Raw genomic sequence first — 15661 nt, forward strand, 5'->3', positions numbered from 1 at the left:
AAAGGGGGCACCCAGCTAATAAATATATATATATATATATATATATATATATATTTGTGTTTTAATTTTTTCCTCCCTTTTCTATTCACATAGCCAGACAGAGCTTGCCTTTCTGCGCCACAAGTTGTATTTTTTAATTACTCCATTTAATTTGTATTTTAAGTTTTGTTTAACTGCACTAAAAATTACATGACTATCTTATTTTTGGGATCAATACGATTATGGTGGTGCCAAATTTATATTGTTTTTATTATGTTTTGCTAGCTTAAAAAATATAAAAACATTTAAAATAAAATCTAAATTTTCTTTGCATCACCATATTCTAACACCTATGTTTTTTATATTTCTGTCTACAGAGCTGAGGTTTTTTGTGGGGTGAACTGTAGTTTATATTGGTAGTTGGTACCATTTTGTAGTACATCTGACTTTTTGACTCAATTTATACTTTTTTTTTCTGGGGTCATGGATGACCAAGAAAAAAATTAAGGTGATTTTGATTTTTCTTTTCATTACGGCATTCATTGTGCAGGATAAATACTTTTATATTTTAATATTGTTTATTGTTTTAGATGTAAATTCAGAAATGACAGTGACCTGAATTGTTTACTGTTTTATTTATTTATTTTTTAAATTAAACTTTTTTTTAAAATTGTAGTGAACATGCAATTGCAGTCTATAGGGATTCTCTGCATGTCCTACTGATCTGGGCTTAACGGTAGTTTACAATAGCAGGCCTGGGAGCCTTCACAAGTCCTCAGGCTGCTCTAGCAACTAATTAACATCCTGTGAATTTGCCATGTCATTTGAGGGGTTAAATGAACAGGTTCAGAGTTATCTCCGACCGCAGTCATTGCTAATGGGTGTCAACAGCTTTACATATCTGAAATCCATTGCATATGGAGCTAGTAAAGCTTGTGAGACTGGTCCATACACACCTGGCGCACCTCGGATGTACTGTTACTCCCATGTTCACAAATGGGTTAAAAAAAAAATGAAAATATACTTTAAACGCTAAGGAAATCTTAAGGGGAATTTTTTTATTATTATTGCATTCTACTTATTTATAGCTAAAAATCATCCTGTTCATTGGGTTCTGTATTCACATGGAATCCCTTCATCTGATGGCTCATGTGAATCCCTTATCTCCTGAAGCTTATAAACACATATTTAAGCTATATTGTTATCAGTGTGACAAGAATTTTGCTGAAATGTGTATTTAAGTGCTGTCAACAGCTCAAAGCACAGGGCTACAGACTGAGCAGACAGCTCTGCTGGATGACGAGACTTGAGGAAAATGGACACTGACAGTCTGCAGATACACTCTCCATTAACCCCATGTAGTACAAGAACTGCTGGAAATTTTTAATAGAGATAAATTGGAAAAATAAATGATTTACCCCAAAATGAGTAGAATGCAATGATAAAGAAATCACCAAAGGAACCCTTTAATAGCTCTTAAAATATCTTAATGTGTAATATTTTCCAGGAAGCTTATATGATAACATTGAAGCTTTCACATTCTCCATGATGCTTAGACAATAGACATCATTACCTAAAGGCTACTGCTGCCAGTATATAATATTGAAATATTGGGTCGTGATTTTCAGAATTGCTGTAAGCGCATATGTTCTTCTTGTGTAATCATCATACATGTGCTTGCCTCCAGCTGGTATACACTGCGTTCTGCTCCAAGAGATAGTTTTCCCACTGCTGATTTACTTTCAGTAGGCACATAGCTTAAGGTCTTGCTTTGTAAACATATATTTGATTCCCAAGAAGCTCTGAGTTTAAAATAACTGTTTTTAACCAGTCTGATCTCCGATTTTTGGCTGCCTTTCTATATGAGGTTAAATTGTAATTTGGTTATGTGCCAAAATAAAGATGTGCTCTACCTTCCCAGAACATGAGGATTTCCCAGACTCAGATGCTGTGGGAACTCTGTGGAATCCAGATGCATAACGTGTGCCTCTGTGCATTCCACAGAAAGTGCAATGTCCTGGAACGTATGACATTTCATGCCAGAGTGCATGTTTTCATGTGAGAACAGGTGAGATTGTTACTGAGAGATTCATCTCCCGGGGAAAGTTAAAAAAAAACAATATTCAAAAGCTGTAATTACTGTAGCTAAATTTTAGTTATCATCTGGATATAAAATATAGAGTATGAACAATAAAATGGTGTTAGCTGCTCTACGTTTCAGAAGTAATAATACAAAAATAAATCCAATCTGCAAGAAAAAATGCCCTGGAGGAGAAACAAAACTGATAAAAGGGCTTGCAACAGCGTCCTCTGTGCGACGCTGTCCCCCTACTTACCGCCGCGGTTCCGGGCACCGTGCTCACCTGTGATCGTGGTCTGTGCTTCCCTGTCTCTGCTGCAGCTTTGGGTTCTGCCTGTGTGGTTAGTATTACCTTTGAAGATTCCGCTCCACAACTTCCGTTCAACCTGAACGCTGCTTGAACTAGGCTTCGGTTGTGACAGTACGCATCACTCCCTGGGCGAGGCTGAGTTGTGTCAGGTGATCTCGTTAACCTATCCTGGCTCTCCTGCAGGTACTTTAGCAGCTCAGCCCTCTAGCCAGATGCCTCAGTGTCAAGGTCCTAATCTTGTGCTAAAGAGGTTGCTTACCACTCGTGTTCCTGACTTCGTGCTTCGTTCCTGGACTTCGTTTATCTCCTATCCCAGCATGCTTGCATCGCCTCTTCGGTTGCCGACCGGATTGTCTGACCTTCCACCTGTGCCACCTTCCTTGACCATTTGCCTGTCTTGACTACGTCTCTGTATCATCTTCCGGTTCCTGTCTTGCTGCTCCTGGTCACGACCCTTCCTGCTTTACTAAATCTGTACTGTTGGTACCTTCGCAGGTACCTCCTCGTCTCACTGACTGGTTTACGCTCCAGAGTAGCCCCTGGCAACTACCGACGGTCAAGCCTATCCTCACCATCAGAGGCTCTAGTGAAATCCGGGTAGTTGCTCAGTTACGCCCCTCTGGAGTATTGCTAGTCAGTGGCACAGTGGGTTCACATCCATTGTTCCGTGATAGGGCTGAAGATTCTTTGTTATAAAGAAAGATTACAGTACACTTAGTCCTTAGTCTTGTGAAGAGACGTCTAGATATATATAAATGATTAATTCCGAAAATTCTGCTAACAGCTGCTTAATGTAATGTTCCCTTTAACCCTTTAAAGATGACCTGTCACCTCTTGGGTAAGTACTTTCATTCCACATGCAAAAACTATTCTGGAGAACCTTTTCATCAAACTTTATGTTCCATTCCTCTATTATTCCTAATAGAAAAAAGGTCTAACTGGGTGTTACCTGTGTGTCCCTGGACAGACTGATACTAAAAGCAATGATTGGATAGTGTCAAACTGTGCAGGGCCACACTCCCCAACAGGTAACCCCAAGTAAGACTCTATTGCAGACTGTTAGTAATTTATTCATAAACTTCAAAGAGAAATTATATAGGGACGGCACAACATACAGTCATAAGAAAAGATGTTCTAGAATTATTTTTACACAGGGAAAGCAAGTAGTTACTGAAACAGACATGTCAGGAGAGATGACAGGTTATCTTTAAAGACGTGGCCAAGTTTGGTCATTAGTGGCAAATAGTTTTCTCATTTATTCATTCATATTTCGTAACTTTTCTATTTTTTGTTGTAGGATGTGTGATCTTTTTTAAACTGCATCGCTCTTTCTACATTTTATGGACAGGGGAATGAACAAAAAACTGCAATTTTATCCAGAAGACTGCATTACTAGGGTTCGAAGTGGCACAACCAAGGAAACCTCTCTTTGGACAACCCAATCAATATAGAGCGCTGTGTTTCAAGGAATATTCAAGGTATACTGTGTGACTGTGTTAACAGTACAGCCAACATGCTGTACATTATGTATGCTCTGACACACTGAGCCATACACTCCAAAAGGCATCTAGAGATGTTCAGTGGTACCTGGCACCAAAGCATTAGCTGCAGATACCGTAGGTCGTGTAAGTTGCTAGGTGGGGCCTCTATGTATAGGATGTCCATTTCCAGCAGATCTGGTTAATTTGGAGGATATGTCAATAACTTGAATTTTTGCAGTGTGGCATGTCGCATTATCGTGCTGAAAGTGGCCACTGCTATAAAGGGATCTGGAATTCCTTACAGGGAATCCCCAGTTCCACAGCCTCGGAGTAGACTTGGATTGACAATAGTAGCATTGAAAATTCAATGGAGTGGTCAGGAACTGAGCCGAGATTGGTGACCAGGATGGGAGACAGGAAGTATTAGGCCGAAGGATGGAACAGTTGCTTGGACCAGGGCTAGCCGATGATCAGGACGAGAAGGAACATTACAATGACAGGCAAGGTATTGGAAGGACTGGTGGAAAGACAGGTGTGGAGTCAGGAATGGAACAAGGGGCAGAAACCAGAAAGTACCACAAAGTCTAAGCAGGCAGACTAGGCACAGATGTGATCAGGAACAGTGCTTTAGTCAGAAATATAGATCCGAAAAAATACAATGCATGATGGCAAATGGACAGGTGCCAGGAAACGTTTACACCTTAATCATGTGGCGAGATCCAGACGCAAGGCTCATCTTCAAAGAGATCACTGGGTTTGACATTATCCAAGGTACCAGTCACTTGGCAACCAGTTTTGGTGGCCAGTGGTTATAGAAAGAATTTGGCCTGGAACTGAAGTGCTGCTGCCCAGCAAAGAAGTAGGTGAGAAGGACGGAGACAGCAACCTAACATGACAAGTACCAGGACCGCGACAAGAAGGAGTACAGTGTTTCTGAGTTATGGGAATGGGCTAAAATCATAAACTGTAATCCTACTCCTGTGCAGGAGCTATATAGTTACAGCCAAAGAAAGCATTCTAGCCTGCTTTTTTAGGTTAGAAAAGGCTTTATTGATCCCATCTGAATGAATTCTGTCGTGTCCTTAGCTCTAACTATACCACTCATGTGCACAGCCATAATACGACCATGTGACTGGACATTTTCACACTATTAAAGAGGAACCAAGGAAAGAGCCTTTGTTAATTACTTTAACATTTTTCAAGTTTGACATGGCCAGTAATAGCGCACAGATTACAAAAAATGTTCTCACACTTGGATATTAAAAAATGCTGGCTCCCTTCTGCCTTGCTTTGATCAACTCAGACAAGTGGTTGACTTACATTAACAGACAAACCACAATAAAGAAATAATTCATTAACCACAGTAAAAGAGAATATAATTTACAGTCAGAACTATTTATAATAAAATTATGTATCTTAGGGGAACAGCACTTTATGTCTCCTGCATGGTCAAAAAAGTGAGACATGTACTCTCATAGGTCAGGAATGTCATTCTTGGCTTGATGTAAGTTGCATTCATCTGAGCTAAAAAGATATTTAAAGGTTTAACACAATATTTGGTATAATACCTAATAATACAATGTATAGAGTTGGCTGGAAGGAAGTGCCTGGAGAAAATGAAGTAAAATGTGTCACATGTACTTATTCTCCATACACAGAACTATCAAACGTTTTATTGCAAACAGTCAACAGGGTCGCAAGAAATGTGTTGAGAAAAAAAAGATGCAAATTAACTGCAAGATTTTAGAAGAATCAAATGTGAATCGACCAGCAAGTCATTATCCTTCAGGCTGTCATATTCCAGAACTGCAACCTCCGTGGAGTGCCCAGAAGTACAAGATTTTCAGTGCTAAAAGACAAGGGCAAGGTAAGGAAGCCTGAAACCCGACCACCACTAGACAAGACACATGAGTTGAAATGACTGGGCCAAGAAATCAGAAAACATATTTTTCAAAGGTTTTATTGATTGATGAGATGGGTGACTCTAGATGGACCAGATGGGTGGGCCCGTGGGTGGATCAGTAGTGATGCCAGAGATCCACTTCGACTCAGGCGCCAGCAAGGTGGAGGTGGGGTACTGCTGTGGGCTGGTATTATTAGAGATGAGTTAGGGCTCATGTATACAGCCGTTTTGCGGTCCGTGTGCATCTCGCATTTTGTGGAATGGCCGGCCCCAAATAAAACAGTGCTATCCTTGTTTGTAATGTGGACAACAATAGAACATGTTCTATTTATTTTGCAGAGTGGCCATGCAAACAGATGGACACAGAATGAACACTGAGTCATTTCCAATTTTTTGCGGCCCCATTGAAGTGAATGACTCCGCATATGGAAAAAATAAGTTTCTGTGCATAAGCCCTTAGTTGGACCTTTTCAAGTTGAAGATGGAGTCCAAATCAACTCCCAAACCTACTGCTAGTTTTTAGAAGACACTTTCTTCAAGCAGTGGTACAGGAAAAAAGTCTTCATCTTTCATGAAAACCATTATTTTTATGCAAGACAATGCTCCATCACGTGCATTAAAGTCCTCCATATTATGCCTAGCCAGTAAAGGCCTTAAAGATGAACGAATAATGACATGGCCCTCTTCCTCACCTGACCTAAACCCTATTGAGAACTTGTGGGCCCTTCTTAAATAGGAGATTTAATGTGGAAGAAAACAGCACATCTCTCTGAACAGTGTCTGGGAGGCTGTGGTTACTGCTGCACAACAGATGAAGAAACTGACAGACTCCATGGACGGAAGGCGTATAACTGATGTTGAAAATAAGGAGGGCTATATTGGATAATGAGTTTTCTGGAAATGTCAGAAATGTTTATTTGTACATTTTCAGTTGTTTGTTTATTATTCTCACTTTAACAAATGAAAATAAACAAGTGAGATGGAACATTTTCCTTTTTCATTTAGTTACAGTATCTCTTTACAGTGAGTACACCCCTCAAATTTTTGTTGATATTTTATCATATCTTTTCATCTGACAAAACTGAAGCTATGACACTTTGCTGCAATGTAAAGTAGTCAGTGTACAGCTTGTATAACAGTTTAAATTTGGTGTGCCCTCAAAATAACTCAACACACAGTCATTAATGTCTAAACCGCTGGCAACAAAACTGAGTACATCCCGGTCAATATTTTGTGTGTCCACTATTAATTTGCAGCACTGCCTTAACTCTCTTGGGCATGTAGTTCACTAGAGCTTCACAGGTTGCCACTGGAATCCTCTTCCACGCTTCCACGACATCACAGAGCTGGTGGATGTTAGAGACCTTGCACTCTTCCACCTTCCGTTTGATGTCCCACAGATGCTCAATAGGGTTTAGGTCTAGAGACATGCTTGGCCAGTCCAGCACCTTTACCCTCAGTTTCTTTAGCAAGGCAGAGGTCATCTTGGAGGTGTGTTTGGGGTTGTTATCATGTTGGAATACTGCCCTGCGGCCCAGTTTCTGTAGGGAGGGGATCCTGCTCTGCTTCAATATGTCACAGTACATGTTCATGGTTCCCTCAATGAACTGTAGCTCCCCACAGCATGCAGCCCCACAACATGACACTCCCATCACCATGCTTGACTGTAGGCAAGACACACTTGTCTTTGTACTCCTCACCTGGTTGCCGCCACACACGCTTGAGACCATGTGAACCAAATACGTTTATCTTGGTCTCATCAGACCACAGCATATGGTTCCAGTAATGCATGTTCTTGGTATGCTTGTCTTTAGTAAACTGTTTGCAGGCTTTCTTGTGCATCATCTTTAGAAGAGGGTTCCTTCTGGGACGACAGCCAGGCAGGCCAATTTGATGCAGTGTGTAGTGTATGGTCTGAGCACTGACATGCTGACCCCCCACCTCTTTAACCTCTGCAGAAATGCTGGCAGCACTCACACGTCTATTTTGAATAGACAACCTCTGGATATGACGCTGAGCACGTGACTCAACTTCTTTGGTAGACCATGGTGAGGCTTGTTCTGAGTGAAACCTGTTTTGTTAAACCACTGTATGGCCTTGGCCACCATGGTGCAGCTCAGTTTTAGGGTGTTGGCAATCTTCTTATAGCCTAGGTCATCTTTATGTAGAGCAACAACTCATTTTTTTCCGATTCTCAAAATTATTTGCCATGAGATGCCATTTTGAACTTCAAGTGACTAGTATGAGAGAGTGAGAGCGATAACACCAAATTTAACACACTTGCTCCCCATTCACCCCTGACACCTTGTAACACTAATGAGTCACATGATACCGGGGAGAGAAAATGGCTAATTGGGCTTGAGTTATTTTGAGGGCACATCACATTTACACTGTTAAACAAGCTGTACACTGACTACTTTACATTGTATCAAAGTGTCATATCTTCAGTGGTGTCCCCTGAAAAGATATAATAAATTACTTACAATAATTTGAGGGGTGTACTCACTTTTGTGAGATACTGTACATAATAATTCTGCACATTAATAGTTACCCAATAATCACATAGATATGCTCCTCATAAAGAAAAAACTTCACTTTCTTAAATATTCAGGTTTGTTAACATTTTGGATTGACCAACAGCACTGCAGTTGTTCAATAATGAAATGAATCCTTAAAGGGACACTGTCACCAGGATTTCAGTTATTGAGCTATTAACATCACCACATCAGTCTCCACAATTTACATTAAAATATACTAGTATGTGTCTTGTAATTTGTCTATAAAATCGCTTTTATTAATATGCTAATTACCTCAATAAGGAGCCCAAGGGGCTGTCCCTCCGGCCGTTGGAGCCCAGCACCGCCCCACTGTTAATCTATTCACTGCTCATCGCCGACGTAATGTGTTTGTTGCGCCCCAAATCTCGCTCGTGCGTCGTGGATACTCATGTCAGCGCCCGTGCGATGTCCTGGCATCAGCCTCACAGAACGAAGTGCGCATGCGCCAGCTTCGCTCGACCCGGAAATGCATGAGATTTCTGGCGCAACAAACACATTACGTTGGCCATGAGCAGTAAATAAATTAACAGCAGTGCTGGGCTCCAAGATAATGGGCGGTGCTGGGCTCCAAAGGATGGAGGGACAGCCCCTTGGGCTCTTTATTGAGGTAATTAGCATATTAATAAAAGCGATTTTATAGACAAATTACAGGACACAGGGCAGTAATACTAGTATATTTTAATATAGATAGTGGAGACTGATGTGGTGATGTTAATAGCTCAGTAAGTGAAATCCAGCTGACAGTGTCCCTTTAAAAATACAGCTCGCCTAATAATTCTGCACACAGTGCAGTCAATAACTGACATAATAGAGAAGTCTACAATTTAGACCTATATTCCAAAAGGTACTCAACAGCTTAAACAGTAAGAGGGTAATTTATTATGCGAAGTAAGCCACTTTTTACTGTACTTGTGTTGCAGATTTGGTCACCAAAGGGGATTTCTGGTCAAATCTGCGACTTTTCCCTGCTCATGCCACTTTTCTGAGTCTACATTGCCAGTCATAGCAAATGTCCCCCTAAATCCTTATCCTTAACAAACAGATTAAAATAAAATATTCACCTAACTGTAAAAGCGGCTGCTGTGCGCCGCTGTTCCCCTGCTTACTACCGCGGTCCTGGACGACGTGTTCAGCGGTGATCTGCGGCCAGTGCTTCCCATTCACTGCTACAGTCCTGGGCTCTGTCTGTGTAGGTACTGTTGTTCTGGGATCCGCTCCACAGTTTCCTCTCAGCCCTGGCCACAGCATGCTTGCTGCTTGTTTCCTGCAGCACTTCCTTAACGGCCGGCACATGTCACTTCCTGTGCTTTATGGGTTAGGTCATGTGACCTCACTGACCAATCCTACCCCTTCTGCACATATATAAGTGGCTCAGCCCCTTTCTCAGGTGCCTCAGTGTCAAGGTGCTTGTGTCCTGCTAAGGTTCCTGATATCCGCTTGTCTTCCTGTGGTCCTGACTCGTACTTGTATTCCTGGACTCTGCTACCTGTTTGATCCCTGCCTGCGTACCTTGACTCTCCTGTTGCTGACCTGGATTGCCTGCCCTGTACCTGTGCCGCCTGCCCTGACCTATTGCCTGTCTGACTTCGCCTCTGCCTATCCTCCTTAAGAGGTAGCGACCTGGTGTTCCCCTCGGAAAAGCCTATCCCCACCATCTGGGGTACCGTGAAGATCGAGTGGTTTACTTAGACAACGCCCTTAGAGGAGGTTGGACACATGGCACAGTGGGTTCACACCCGCTGGTTCGTGACACTAAGACATTTAAAGTCACAACCCTTGACTCTCTTTACATCTAAGTTGGATGGTGGTTAGAGACAAAATGGAGAGGTAGAGGAGAAGCATGGCTCTCTCTATTCACTTCTTCTGGACTACAGAAACAGCCATGAACATCTGAAATAAGGAAACACATCTTTAAACGGGTTTCCTACTACCTACACTTATCCCCCTACTTGGAGAATAACAGATACGGGTCTTATCAATGGGGTTGTCTATCCTGTCTAATCTTTTAGACTTTGTTTGCCTCAATAAAGTGAATGGATCCTCAAAGGCATACATCTAAATACAGTTTTTGAGTATTCAGATATTTCCCCTGGCTGACTGCTCAATAAAGAGCTAAAGTATAATATGAAATGAGAATAAAACATATTCATTGTATAATGAAAAGTTCCTTGTTATGTGTGACTAGAATATTCTTGTTTCTGTGACAATCCCACAGGGTGTCCCACTGTTAAAAACCAAAGTGATCAGTTGTAATCTGTGGGGAAGCCTGGTGGCAACTGTTCAAAATCCCTGAAGTGCTACCACATGGGAAAGGAAATATTACACAACTCTCACTGAAATCAATGGGCTCTCTGTATAATGCACAGATGTGCCAGATCTTACAGTGTGATGAGCACTTTTTCATCTACTCTCAAACTTGGCTACTACATTCATTGATAAAAAAAATTGCACAAAGAAGGAGTTATTGGAATTGAATGAAACTTTTTATGTGTGATTCTAATGAGGATATCTGTAAGTGATTACAATATTAAACTGAAAGGATACGTTTAATGGAGTAAACTGCACAACTGGAAGAAGGCTCTAGTACCCTGTTGGGCTGCTTCTAGTCTTGATACAAGATGAGATATGTTTGGGCATGGGGGCATACAGTTACCCACAGATGATCTAGCTGGGCCTAAAGATCTTGCAAGTTCCTAGGTTATCAAAGCTGGAGTCCCAGCTGGTCCCATAAATGCTCAATAGGCGATAAATCTGTCGACAGGCTAAAGAACTGTTGCAGTCTGGTGGTGACTTTCCTGGGAAATGCTTGCTGTGTGTGGGCAAGCATTATCCTGCTAACAAGTGCCAGTTGGAAGCCCTGTTGGCAATACATGTGGCTGCAGGATGTCCTGCACGTATTGCTGAGATGTTAGTGTCCTTCATATCACTACTAGAGGTAACTGTCATATGCAAAATGGCTCCCTAGATCATCATACCAGCAGTTAAGGCAATGTGTCATTCCACAAAGGCAGAACTGAAGCGCTCACTACAAGGCCTCCATACTTTAAACTGAAATCATCGGATCCAAAACGGAACCTAGATTCCTTGCTAAAGAAGATATAGTTCCAGTCCGTAGCAGACCAGGAGTGCCAGTGACAGTGGTGTCTAAGGGTTCACATACTTTTTCCACCTGCACTGTGAATATTTACATGGTGTGTTCAATAAAAACATGGTAACATTTAATTCTTTGTGTGTTATTAGTTTAAGCAGACTGTGATTGTCTATTGTTGTGACTTAGATGAAGATCAGATCACATTTTATGACCAATTTGTGCAGAAATCCATATATCATTCCAAAGGGTTCACATACTTTTTCTTGCAACTGTATAATGAAGGTTTCACCTGTACTGGATTGTGGGAGCTGCTTGTTCTTGTCGGCAGATCAAATGATCCTCTTCACTGGTGGTCCATCTGGGCTGTTCAGAGCCAGTCTCCCATGTGTGCATGCCCTCTATCAACCACTGCTCCCAACACCTCCTAACAGCTAGGTCACAATGATAGTGGGCAATTCGTTGAAATGACCCTCCTGTTTCTCTCAATACAATGATGCAAAATTTCAGTGTTCAGCAGTCAAGTATTTCTCACCAAGAGGTATACAACCCAAAAGTAGCCTCTGAGAACCTGTTTATAGGGCAGTAGGGGGACGCACTTTTACATCCTCTTGTGGCAAGACCTAGTATCGAATCAGATCACAGCTGTAATCCTTTAAACATTTGCCCGAGACATAACTGCGTGTGGAGTTTTGCAGTAATCCAACATCTCTATATGGGTGTGTTATTTATTTTGCTGTCAGTTAGTGTAGTTAAAGGCCTGCGAGCCATTCATAAAAATATAGAAATAAATTGAAAACTATTCCCTTTTGTCGCTACACAAATTCTGGATTTACATGACCTGACCTGGCAGGCAATTATTGGGAAGGAACTGTTCTCTCCCGATATCTGCAGCACTTACATGCAGCCATCACCTCCACTGTATGAGCAGTAGCCATCGCTCCTCCTCATACAGATTCTGTTACGCTGAGCGCTCCGGGTCCCCTGCTGGCCTCGGAGCGCTCACAGCGTATGCCCCCAGGCAGCACTCCAGTGTCTCGGCGTGTGCGTCCTCGCTCTCTAGGGCGCGCGCGCGCCGGGACTCTTAGATTCAAAGGGCCAGTGCACCAGTGATTGGTGCCTGGTACAAAGGGGTTATTAAGGGTTAAGGTTTGTGAGAGGCAGTGCTGACTTAATTAGGCTGCACCTGTGCACTGCCCATTTATACCTTCTCCTCCCACAGCTTCCTGCCGGATCTTTGTGCCTTGTGCCTCAGAGAAAGCGTTCCACTGTGTTAGTTTGCCTGGCCTGTTGCCGAACCCGTTGCTACCGTCTACTCGCCTTAGAACCTTGCCGCCTGCCCTGACCTCTGCTACGTCCGACTACGCTCTTGCCTTCTCCCTGTGTACCACGCCTTATCAGCTGACAGAGAGGTTGAGTTGTTACTAGGGGACACGACCTGGTAGTTACCGCCGCAGCAAATCCATCCCGCCTTGCGGCAGGCTCTGGTGAAGACCAGTAACTGCTTAGAACCGGTCCTTTAGTACAACCCGCGCCATCGCCTCTCTGGTCCAGAGGATCCACTACCTGTCCTGCCGGTACGTGACAGTGGCCGGATCTTACTCAACAATCATTGTTACTCAACAATCATTGTTACTGGCCAGCAGAGTCCTGTTCACACGCCGTGATATGCTGCCCCAGAAACGATTTAATGCGCTGCATGAAAGATCATTTCATCCGATATGTGCACATTTTGCGCGTTCATCTGGTGATCGGCAGCACAATTACACGGACCTAATATTGAGAAGGAGCATTCGTAGTAATGTTCGTTCTCGATAATCGGTCCGACAATTGGGCCGTGTAAATCCAGAATAACACTGTCAGCACTGATTGGACAGACTCAAAGTTGGCAGGCACGCAACTGCTGACAAGGGGAATGGTAACCTCCAGTTGTCAATTTATACTTACATTTTCAGGAGGAATAGCAGAGATATAGCACAATGCGATTTCACGGAGAATGCAAGATATGACAGAAGAGCTTAAATGATCTCCTTTGTCTAGCAGGTCTTCATAGTCCAATTTTCTAAACTGTCTCACATCACTGACCTTCTTCAGTTTTTAAAACTTTGATAAGGAAAGCATCAATTCTTATTTAATGTATACTGTTATATGTTGAAAAAATGTACATCTACAAGTTTATGACACATAGCACTACATTAGATGAAATGTACAGTATTGACTGGTCAATGCTCTTGCCTTTTCCTAAGCTTATACCTAACTGTCTCTTTCAACCTGTGTCGTCAATACGGTCCATGTAGCAGCCACAGGCAACATCCAATATTTAGTGATATTCGCTAGAAAGCTGTCCCTGGGGGGGCTATGAATGAACCATACATGAGACTGCATAATTATTAGGTAAATAGCTTTACTATACCAAAAAGATTACAACTACTAGATACAAAAGAAATAAAATAAAATAAATTGTGCATGTGGCTAAGTCAAGGCAAATACACGTCATATGATATGAGTTAGGAAGAATTTTGTCACTAGACTCCTGTGACCAAGAACATGGGATCGGTTCAGCAGAGAACAGAGCTGTAGGCTCAGGCTGAGAACAGATTTTCAAGTCTTTCATCTCTCTGTACATGCCTAAGGGTTATCCTAAAAAAAGAACTTGGACTGGAAAACGCCTTTAAGGGCTGATGATACACTGCATTGTAGCATTGAAATAGAAACTCACCATTCTTCTACAACTTGTATACTCTCCATCTTTGTCGTGTGGGGCGTTCTTCCTGAATTTTCACCTCTATCTTCATTCCTAACAGTGAGGCTGCAATGTAGTACAACACTTTATTTTGTCTAGAGAAAGTTAAGCAGTTTAAACACAAATCATGAAATGAACATTTACAGCATCAACATGTACCCAAAGGATAATAATTCACCAATTCTGCTCACCAGATGGCACTGAAAGAAAGTCAAACTGAGCAAAGGCTAAAACAAAAAAAAATCTGTTAAAGAGATTGTATGATGTTATAAAAATATATATAAAAATATGGTTGACTGATGTTCATGGGTGGTGCCAGCTTCATTAACCTGAATGGGGCTGCTCTTCAATATCACACAAAGTGCACGAACAAGAACTGTGTGGTCCCAGCAGTGTTTTTATCATCCCATACAACCCCCTTTAAGGATTCTCCCATTGCCTCAAAATCTTTAACTGTGAGGTCTCACACTGCAGAGATCTCAGAGGTTCTCCTGCCCTTCTTCTTCTACAGGGTGGTGATTCTCTCACAGTCTCCATGTCTGTGATTTGGTCTGACCTTTCTATGAATATTCTCTCTGCTGCAGCCTGAGATGGACAGTAGAGGAAGGAATTATTTTATTACAGATGACAGGGCAAATTATATGGCGCCATAAGGTAAGGAGAAACCTTGAAAACTCCACATAGTAAGTAGTATTTCACATAAGCAAAATATTTTTTGGGGTGATCTCTCCTAAATCCTGAAAGCTTACTTCAAAACAGCAAACAAGTATTGAAATGGGCAAACAGATGCTTGCTCAAATATAAGGATGTGTTCATATGTGCTGCTTTTGAATTTAAATTCAAATTTTATTCGGGGGGGGATGAACACAGCTGCATTCCCTATAGCTTTGGGACAATACATAGGTAAAGCTGTGTCCAACAAAACACAGGTAAACCCTCCCCATTTTAGGTTAGGTTCACGCCTCCATTTAACTGATTCACATGCTATTTCGGCACAGAACTGCCTGCCAGAGTTCAGCAGATCAGGCCCAGCCAGATACTGCCGGATACTGCCCTTCACCGACGGACCCCATTGACTATATTGGGATCTGCTGCTTTCTGGCATTTCACTGTAAACTGGCCAACAGGCGTTCACTGTCATCTGTGCGACAAAAGACAGACAAAAAAATAATAATTTCATACAGTATTTTCCTATGTTGCAAAAAGTCTATGGGGGTCATTTATTAAGACTGGCCTCTACATAACTTAGGCACACCCACCGCCAGCGCCTAATAGCTTTAAATCTACACCTGCTCCCTTGCTGACGTAGATTTAGATAATGTTCTATGCCAAAAATTGGTGTAGAAAACTACAGGTGAGATGGGCCCGTCCTCTTCCACGGCCCCCTTTTTTTTTTTTTAGAACTGGCGTACATGGCTTGCAAAAGAAAGAAATTGTAGAGTTATATGCGTCAGATATACGGTACACCAAAAAGTGCGGTATAACGAATTATAAATGACCGCTTATATTTCTATATAAA

At 42.0% G+C, this 15661-nt stretch overlaps 1 protein-coding gene across 3 annotated transcripts in view; it reads right to left on the reverse strand.

Moving 5' to 3' along the window:
• Window positions 1–15661, reverse strand: part of RGS17 (regulator of G protein signaling 17) — a 136164-nt gene that overhangs the window by 44438 nt on the left and 76065 nt on the right. For 2 of the 3 annotated variants that reach the window (XM_044291498.1, XM_044291496.1), the window contains exon 3: window positions 14119–14208. In XM_044291498.1, the coding sequence (XP_044147433.1) occupies window positions 14119–14208 (90 nt within the window). The remainder of the gene's footprint in view (window positions 1–14118; window positions 14209–15661) is intronic. The other variant, XM_044291497.1, reaches the window with a different exon arrangement.

The sequence above is a fragment of the Bufo gargarizans genome, chromosome 4, assembly GCF_014858855.1.
Source record: "Bufo gargarizans isolate SCDJY-AF-19 chromosome 4, ASM1485885v1, whole genome shotgun sequence".
In the NCBI taxonomy this organism is placed as follows: domain Eukaryota; kingdom Metazoa; phylum Chordata; class Amphibia; order Anura; family Bufonidae; genus Bufo; species Bufo gargarizans.